Raw genomic sequence first — 9381 nt, 5'->3', positions numbered from 1 at the left:
TGAGGAGGTTGAGGATCCAATTACATGGGGATGAGCAAAGACTCAGTTTTCTAACTTTGATGATGAATTTGGACGGGAGGATGTTGTGGAATCTTCTTATTGTCCAAATAGTCCAGTGCAGAGTGGAGAGCCAGTGAAATCACATCCCCTGTTAATCTGTAAATGGTTAGCAAACTGAAGTGGATCTGGGTCCTTACTAAGGAGTTGAGGTCAGAAGAAATGTGTAAGAAGGAACTGCAGATGCTGGTTTAAACCAAAGATAGACACAAAAAGCTGGAGGAACTCAGCAGTCAGAAGGTGATGCATCACAATCAACCTCTCAAAACACTTCACACCATGAATATTAATGCTACCAGTTGGTAGTTATCAAGGCACATCAACTTATTCTACTTGGACACCAGTAATATTGATGTCCTTTTAAAGCAGGTGGGAACCTTGGTCCTTAATAATGAGGTTAGAGATTTCCACAAAATCTCCAGCCAGTGATCCATGCAATTTTCAAGAACTTGCCCAGACACACCATTGTCGCCAAATACTTTCTGAGAGTACACCCTCATTAAGGACCTTCTGACTGCTGAGTTCCTCCAGCTCTTTGTGTCTATCTTTGGTTTAAACCAGCATCTGCAGTTCCTTCTTACACATTTCTTCTGACCTCAACCTCAGTGACTGAGAATACAGTTTAGCTATGGGCCCCCTAGAGGGTACATCAATGTTCTCCCTTTTGTTGTGGGCCTGGAGCACTGAGCTTATTTATATCTTCAAGCAAATCAATCAGATTCGTAACACATGATCTCCCATGTACAAAACTATGCTGACTATCCCTAGTCATTCCCTGTCTATCCAAATACATATATACCTTATCCCTCAGAGTACTCTCCAGCAATTTGACTACCTCAGATTTTAGGCTCACTGGTCTATTGTTGCCAGGCCTTTCCTTGCAGTCCTTCATAAAAAGAGGCACAACATTAGCCACACTCCAGTCTTCTGGTGCCTCATGCAATGATTCATATATCTCAGCCAGGGCGCTCGCAATTTCATCTCTAGCTTCCTTGGATATATCTGAACAAGCTCGGGAGATTTATCTACCTTCATATGCTTTAGGATGTTCAGCATCACTTTGACCATAATACAGACTGTCTTCAAAACATCTCCATTGATTGCCCCAAATTCTTCATGGTAAAAACAGGAGAAATACTCATTGAGGACCTTGCCCATCTCCTGCAGCTCCACACAGAGTTGGCTGCTTTGGTTTCTGAGGGGCCCTATTCCCCCTCTAGTTACATTCTTTCTCTTAATGTATATAAAATCTCTTTGGATTTTCCTTAATATTATCTGCCAGAGCTATCTTCTGCCCCCTTTTTGCCCTCCTGATTCCTTCTTAAATTGACTCCTCAGTTCCCAAAACACTGCCAGGGATACACTTGTTCTCAGCTGCCTATACCTACCACATACCTCCTTCATTCTCTGACCAAAGCCTCAATTTATCTCATCATCCAAGCTTCCATCCACCCATCTGCCTTGCCCTTCACTCACACTGAAACACATATGCCTTGAACTTTTGTCATCACAATTTTAAAAGAATCCCACGTTCCTTTGCCCATAAACAACCTACTCCAATCATCCTGAACAAGTTCCTGTCTAATACCATCAAAATTGTCCTTACCCCGTCAGAATTTTAATTTGTGCGGCTGCCCTGTCTTTACTCTTAACTATTTTAAGGCTAATAGAACAGCAGTCCAAAAGGCTCACAAAAAAACTCTTCAGTCACTTGCCCTTCCCAACTTTCCTGAACACATTTGATAAATTCCACAAATTCCACAACATCTAAGCTGTTGACACTATGACAGTCCAGGTCTATATTGGAAGAGTTAAACTCCCTATTATGACAACCCTATTAGTCTTGCAGCTGCCTGCAATCTGCTGGCATATTTGCTTGTCTAATTCCCATTGCTCATCTCCTTTTTATTTCTCAACACCACCCATACTGCCTTACTAAAGGAACCATTTGTAACATCCTCAAACTTCTCCCATGCCTTCTCCTTAATCAATAAAGCAACATCCCCAAGCTCTTTTATCCCCACTGCTGTCTCTCCTGTGTTACCTGTCCCCTGAAACATTAACCTGCCAGCCCTCTCCACACCATGAACTCATCCACCTTGACTGTGAGGCCTCTCATATTAAAATAAATGCAATTTAATCCACTTGTCCTTCCTCGCTCACTGCCATGCTTCTGCCTATTCTGCCCACTGAACCTTCTTCCATCACCTTCCGTACTGTCTTCCAGCCTTCATCTGCCTCAGTCCTGCTTTGAATCCTGTCCCCCCTCCCCTGCCAATCCAGTTTATAGCCACCCTTGTGAATCATTAATGTCCAACAGTGTTTCTTTTACTGCAGATTTCCAGAATCTGTAGCATTTTGCTTTCAACTCTCTCGCTGTATTTATATTGCTTCTTCCATTACAAAATAAATCTCTTACTTAAAAATAATTTTTATGAGCTTATATACAAATATCAAAATCTGCATTCTGTTCAGCAATTTTACTTGCTTCTCCTTGTGAAATTTTGCTCATAACTTGTGTTTTCTCTTTCTATATAGTTCCAATCCCATTGTTTTATCATGGTTGCCTTTTTAAAAAAAGACATTAATTTAAACCTTCGCCAAGCAACAACTGCTCCAATTGCAAAGGTATCGGGATGAATCGTATTCATGTAAAATTGTCTGTGCTACATTGACCATCCCAGGGACAGAATGGCCTCAATGGGGGCCACAGGCATGGCTATGATAAATATCATGAGATTAAGATTATGAAGAGTATTGCATGGGATCAGATCAAAGAGAGTACACCAAGATTGAAGAGAATCTATGCGTGTAAATACATGAAGCATGGGAAATCAGGATGGTAATAGGAAATTGCATGGCTTATAATGTTATGGCAAAGCTGAGACCTGGTACAGAATAGGATAGGGCTGGGTACTGTCTTGCATATAAATATTATATAAAACCATGACGGTAATTGATGGAAATTGATGGTGAATGCACAGTTTATGAGTACCCAGTTTAGGGGAATCAAGAATTAGAGGACTTTGGTTTCCCCTGGGGTGCACGTTTTTTTGCACACAGAAGGAGGTGGGCATATGGAACGAGCTGCCAAAAGAGGCAGACACAAAAAGCTCAGCAGGACAGGCACCATATCTGGAGAGAAGGAATGGGTGATGCTTCTGGTCAAGACCCTTCTTCAGACTGCTAGTTGAGGCAGATAATATGACAATATTTAAAAGACATTTGGACAGGTACATGGATATGGAGGGATACAAGCCAAAGCAGGCAGGTTGGACTAGTGTAGATGAGGCATCTTGGTCGGCATGGGCCAGTTGGGCCAATGGGCCAATTTCCATGCTGTATGGCGCTCTGACTCTATAAGGTGTTCTGCAATGGATGCAGAAAGAAAGGAGTTGAAGTAGCAGGGGAAACGTATTGGTTAAGGAGGATCATCAGTTAATAAAGGTGCTATTTTACTTCTGGGCCATCATCTGGTGGAAATTTTCCAAGTATGCAGGTATGAGAGCTCCCCCTTCATTGGATGCTGCTCTGATCCCTATCACTGGCAGACAGGCCAGGAGACGCCAATCCCCGGTGTCATTGGTAACCGCTGGGAGCAATTAGCTGATATTGGTTTGGCCATCTGCCTGCTCCCTATAAACCCAGGCATTCTAGCCAGAGGGAAGAAAGAAGAGATGCTATGGGTGGCGCAGCGATAGAGTTGCTGCCTTACAGCGATTGTGGCACCGGAGACCTGGGTTCGATCATGACTACGGGTGCCATCTGTACGCAGTTTGTGCGTTCTCCCCATGACCGCGGGGGGTTTCTCTGAGATCTTCAGTTTCCTCCAACACTCCAAAGACGTGCAGGTTTGTAGGTTAGTTGGGTTGGTATAAGTGTAAAATTGTCCCTAGTGTGTGTAGGGTAGTGTTATTGTGCGGGAAACACTGGTCGGCGCGGACTCGGTGTGCCAAAGGGCCTGTTTCCGCGCTGATCTCTAAGCTAAACTAAAACAAAGGAGAGACAAAGTGGGATGCCCCATTCACCCACCCCAACAGTTGATCCCCCCCAAAAAATCAAATCCCACCATGATCATCACAATAATGGGATCTCAGCCAAGCTGCACATTTCTTTTCCCTCACCAATTTCTGATGCTCTCCCACAATGCTCCCTCTACCCATGGTTCCTTTTGCCTGCAATTCTCCATAAATACCCTCAACCCCCCCCCCCCCCCTCCCACCCTTTGCCCCCCCCCTATGATCCTCCCATCGCATTGCACCAAGATCCCTCCCTGTCTGTGATAGAGAAGTATAGTACAGGAACAGACCCTTCCTATTCCCATACTCCTTTTAGTTCTACTGATCCTATTCCCTCCCCTTCCCACAGATATTCTTCGCCTTCAATGCCCAACCCACTTTGTATCTTTTGCTTAGATTTAACATGTATAACGATACCATGCCAACAGAGATAACAAGTCTATTGGACAATCTTCCAGCTTTAGCATCCGGCAGATTTCATTGTACTTTGGTCATTAGGTTGTGGAAGTATCCTGATAACTCTTCCATGTTATGTGACCACACAGCCTCCTTTCTCCTTGAAGGGATTCCTGTCCTCGGGGATTCCCTTTACCAAAGGATCTTCTGCAGACTGTGATTCAATGTAGTCCTTCAGTTCCTCTGCACACTCGGATACCTGAAATAGTTCAATGTGAAACAATAAGCGCCATTGGCTAAATGGAGGCTTCTTAGAATTTAAACATATTACCAATGTCAAATAGGGAGTGGTAACCACATTGGCATAGAGGGTGGTACTCTTGCCTCTAAGGCAGAAGCAGAAAATCTAGCTGAAACTTTGGATCAGTAGTGAGGGAGTGCTACACAGTCAGAGGGTGTCAGTCAGAGTGAACCACGTGCAGCTAAAAGGCTCTCACAGGGTGGCGCGGCATACGGAGAAGCAGCACGGAGCGAGGTGGTCGAAGTCCCAGAGGTCGGGATGGGGTCAGAGTCCCTCGAGCTCAGAACCTCGAGGTAGGAGTCCTGGTGGTCAGAGTCCTGGCATCAGAGTCATAGAGTAACACATTGTGGAAACAGGCCAACATGTTCCAGCTACACTAGTTCCACCTCGCCGCATTTGGTCCATATCCCTCCAAACTTGTCTTATCCATGTACATGTCTAACTGTTTCTTAAACGTTGGGATAGTCCGAGCCTCAACTACCTAACAGTAAAAGGATTAGTCCAAGTCAGCATGGATTTATGAAAGGAAAATCATGCTTGACTAATCTTCTGGAATTTTTTGAGGATGTGACAAGTAAAATGGATGAAGGGGAGCCAGTGGATGTAGTGTATCTAGACTTTCAGAAAGCCTTTGATAAGGTCCCGCACGGGAGACTGGTGACTAAAATTAGAGCACATGGTATTGGGGGTAGGGTGTTGACGTGGATAGAAAATTGGTTGGAAGACAGGAAGCAAAGAGTAGGAGTGAACGGCTCCTTTTCAGAATGGCTGGCAGTGGCGAGTGGAGTTCCGCAAGGCTCGGTGTTGGGGCCACAACTGTTTACCATATATATTAATGATTTGGAAGAGGGAATTAGGAGCAACACTAGCAAGTTTGCGGATGACACAAAGCTGGGTGGCAATGTGAACTGTGAAGAGGATGTTAGGAGGTTGCATGGTGACCTGGACAGGTTGAGTGAGTGGGCAGATGCATGGCAGATGCAGTATAAGATAGATAAATGTGAGGTTTTGTGGAAAAAACAAGGGGGCAGGTTATTATCTCAATGGGATTAGGTTAGGTAAGGGGGAGATACAGTGAGACCTGGGTGTCCTTGTACACCGGTCACTGAAAGTTGGCGTGCAGGTATAGCAGGCAGTGAAGAAAGCTAATGGAATGTGGGCCTTCATAACAAGAGGATTTCAGTATAGGAGTAGCGGGGTTCTTCTGCAGTTGTATAGGGCTCTGGTGAGACCACATCTGGAGTATTGTGTACAGTTTTGTTCTCCTAATTTGAGGAAGGACATCCTTGTGATTGAGGCAGTGCAGCAAAGGTTCACGAGATTGATCCCTGGGATGGCGGGACTGTCATATGAGGAAAGATTGAAAAGACTAGGCTTTGTTCACTGGAGTTTAGAAGGATGAGGGGGATCTTATAGAAACATATAAAATTATAAAAGGACTGGACAAGCTAGATGCAGGAAAAATGTTCCCAATGTTGAGCGAGTCCAGAACCAGGGGCCACAGACTTAGAATAAAGGGGAGGTCATTTAAGACTGAGGTGAGAAAAAGCTTTTTCACCCAGAGAGTTGTGAATTTATGGAATTCCCTGCCACAGAGTGCAGTGGAGGCCAAATCACTGGATGGATTTAAGAGTTAGATTGAGCTCTCGAGGCTAGTGGAATCAAGGGATATGGGGAGAAGGCAGGCACAGGTTATTGATTGGGGACGATCAGCCATGATCGCAATGAATTGCGGTGTTGGCTCAAAGGGCCGAATGGTCTCCTCCTGCACCTATTTTCTATGTTTCTATGTTTCCTCTGGCAGCTTGTTCCATACACCCACCATCCTGTGTGTGAAAACGTTACCCCTCAGATACCTGTTATATCTTTTCCCCTTCACCTTAAACCTATGTCCTCTGGTCCGTGATTCGCTTACTCTGAGCAAGAGACTCTGTGCATCTACCCAATCAATTCCTTTCATGATTTTACACATCTCTATGAGATCACCCCTCATCCTCCTGCGCTCCAATGAATTGAGTCCCAGCTGTCTTAACCTCTCCCTATAGCTCAGGCCCTCTAGTGGGGCTCATGTTGTCGACCTCCCAGTGGTGAGCCCTTCAACCGACCTCAGTCAGGTGAACGACAACATGCACCCTTTTTAGGGTGGGCACCTACAGATGTCGAACCAGATGGCATCACCCTGCTGCAGACCTCTGCTGCCTCAAAAGCAAGAAAAAGAAGACCCTCTCGTCCTGGCAACATCCTTGTAAAGTCGGGGCAAGGTCGGAGCGAGTCAGGCCGAGGTGGATGGGCCACACCACCGAGAACTAAGGGGGACTCAGCATGAGGGGGGGGAAGGGGGGGGGGGGAAGAGGGGGTGCCTACAACAAAAGGGGACCTGGTGGGGAGGGGGGAGACAAAGAAGGGATGAGTACTTTTTGTAACTTTGTCTGTGCCTCTGTGGCGACTCTTTTGCATATTTTGTTTGCATAACCAATTAATGTCACTGTACCTAGGTACAAGTGACAATAAAGTATCTTCATCATAATCAGAATTTTTTGGATGAAAGCAAAGAGCCATCTACCTGGATGTAAAAAAAATCCTGTGAATGTGATATCTGGTGTCCCTCTCAATGGTTTAGTGTTAAACTGTGTTACTAAAACAAATCAAATGGCCATTTTCACATTGCAATTGGCAGGAAGTCATAGTGTACAACACTTCAAAAATTAAGTTGTCGGCTTCTGTGAAGAACCTCTGATATACTGCTCTCTCCTGTTGCTGTGAGAGAACCAGTAAATGCAACAGAGGTCTTGCTGGCAGTGCTCCTGACACATTGGGCGGTGTGATTTAACTGATATGCTACATCTTCCAGCTTTTTCTATTTTTATGTTAGATTTCCTGTGAACTGACTACGTGTGCTGAAAGTGAGGAAGAATAACATGCGCAAGGCCCCAAAGTTAATGAGAATCATCCAGATCTCTGTGCTGCATCAATATTGGTCAATGGAAGAGTTCTTATTATTACAGAAGATTATAATTATCTGTTAATATGTGCTTTAAATTTCAATTAGTTTCTCACATTCTTGACCTATAATAGGATTTCATTTACACTGCTGGGAAACTTACTGTTTAAGTGCAGAAATGAATCTCAACAGTATGGAGATACAAGAAATCTATAACCCCATAAAACAGCAACAGGAAATACAAGAACTGACAAGCCACTGGTCTGAAATCTTAAACAGTAGTTCTTACCAGCATCCTCTGTAAAGGTAGTTCTTTCTTGAGTTGCTCTATCTCCATTTTCAAACGGTCTTTGTCAGATAAGTCTTCCATTCCTGACTTTGTATTTGACTTTAAAATAAAAAACAAAACCTTTTGTTCACCATGTACGGTCAAAAGAAAAATCACTGTTTTTAAAACATAGATTCAATTCAAGCAAAAGCCTGCCAATGCAAATGAACAAAAGGGAAGCAATTCAAGGCGATGGGCTCACCAGTCTTGGGTAGATTTCACTTATTCATCACCGACCAATGTTGGTCACACAGCCAATAATCCCGCAATCTGGTATTGGTTTCTTAAAGCAAAGTCTAGAATAACTTAATCTGTAACTTTTTTTAAATTGCAAACTTTTAACAGTCATTTATTAGTTGGAAGGGCAGAAAATCCCTTCTCGCCACACATATTGTTCCAGAGTTGCACACTCAGCTTCCAAAGGAAATATTTTTTTAAACAATAATGTATTTCCTTTGGTTGGTCAGGTTTCCTGACAGCTTTCCTGTACCCAATCCTGTCCCATTTTGAGCCAAAACAGTGATGTTGCACGACATTCCCATGCGACTCCTTATGCCTGCAACTGAGCAACTTCATCTGACAAGCTTCACGCATTTACACATACACCTCTCTCTCTGTTTCTCTTGTATTCCCTTTCAGTCTGATCCCATCTGATAGTGCAGTGATGAAAAAATAAAACATAACAAAATTAAAAACACTGCTTGTGCCGTAAATCTGAAATAAAAACAAAACCAATTAAAATGCCAGAAACACACATGCAGTCACGGTGGCACAGCGGTAGAGTTGCTGCCTTACAGCAAAATGCAGCGCCAGAGACCCGGGTTCGATCCCGACTACGGGTGCTGTCTGTATGGAGTTTGTACGTTCTCCCTGTGATCTGCGTGGGTTTTCTCCGAGAGCTTCGGCTTCCTCCCACACTCCAAAAACGTACAGGTTTGTAGGTTAATTGGCTTGATAAAAATGTAAAAATTGTCCAAGTTGGCGATATGCAGAGTACTGCCCTACCGACTACAAAATTCAGAAGGTTCAGAGGTGTAAGACAATGTTTTAGGTTTCGACCTTTCTTCAGACCCAGTCTGAAAAAGGTCCGGACCTGAAACGCTGCCTGTCCATTTCCTCTCCAGATGTTGCCTGACCTGCTGAGTTCCTCCAGCGCAGTGTGTTTAGATTAAAATATGGTGATGGAGTTAGAAGAAAAAATAAATAATAGGAGAAAGGATCAGAAGGAGTAGATTGATTAAAACAAAAATAGATATGGCAAACAATGATCTTGAGTATATATTCCAGATGGAAACACATTAAACGAAAATGGTTCTGATATGATTAACAAGATCTCACA

The 9381-nt window shown here is 43.8% G+C and overlaps 1 protein-coding gene across 1 annotated transcript; it reads right to left on the bottom strand.

Moving 5' to 3' along the window:
- Positions 1-3968: 3968 nt before the first annotated feature.
- On the bottom strand, positions 3969-8450 carry LOC116986914 (guanine nucleotide-binding protein G(T) subunit gamma-T1-like). The gene is made up of 3 exons (XM_033042709.1): positions 8245-8450; positions 8004-8102; positions 3969-4731 (listed from the first exon to the last, which is right to left on the bottom strand). The coding sequence occupies exons 2-3, from the start codon at positions 8082-8084 to the stop codon at positions 4606-4608; spliced, it is 207 nt and encodes a 68-aa protein (XP_032898600.1). The 5' UTR covers positions 8085-8102; positions 8245-8450; the 3' UTR covers positions 3969-4605.
- Between the last annotated feature and the right edge of the window lie 931 nt (positions 8451-9381).

This window comes from Amblyraja radiata, chromosome 2, assembly GCF_010909765.2.
Source record: "Amblyraja radiata isolate CabotCenter1 chromosome 2, sAmbRad1.1.pri, whole genome shotgun sequence".
Classification (NCBI taxonomy): Eukaryota; Metazoa; Chordata; class Chondrichthyes; order Rajiformes; family Rajidae; genus Amblyraja; species Amblyraja radiata.
Note: the sequence above shows the minus strand (reverse complement) of the source record. Positions and strands in the feature narration are given on the sequence as shown.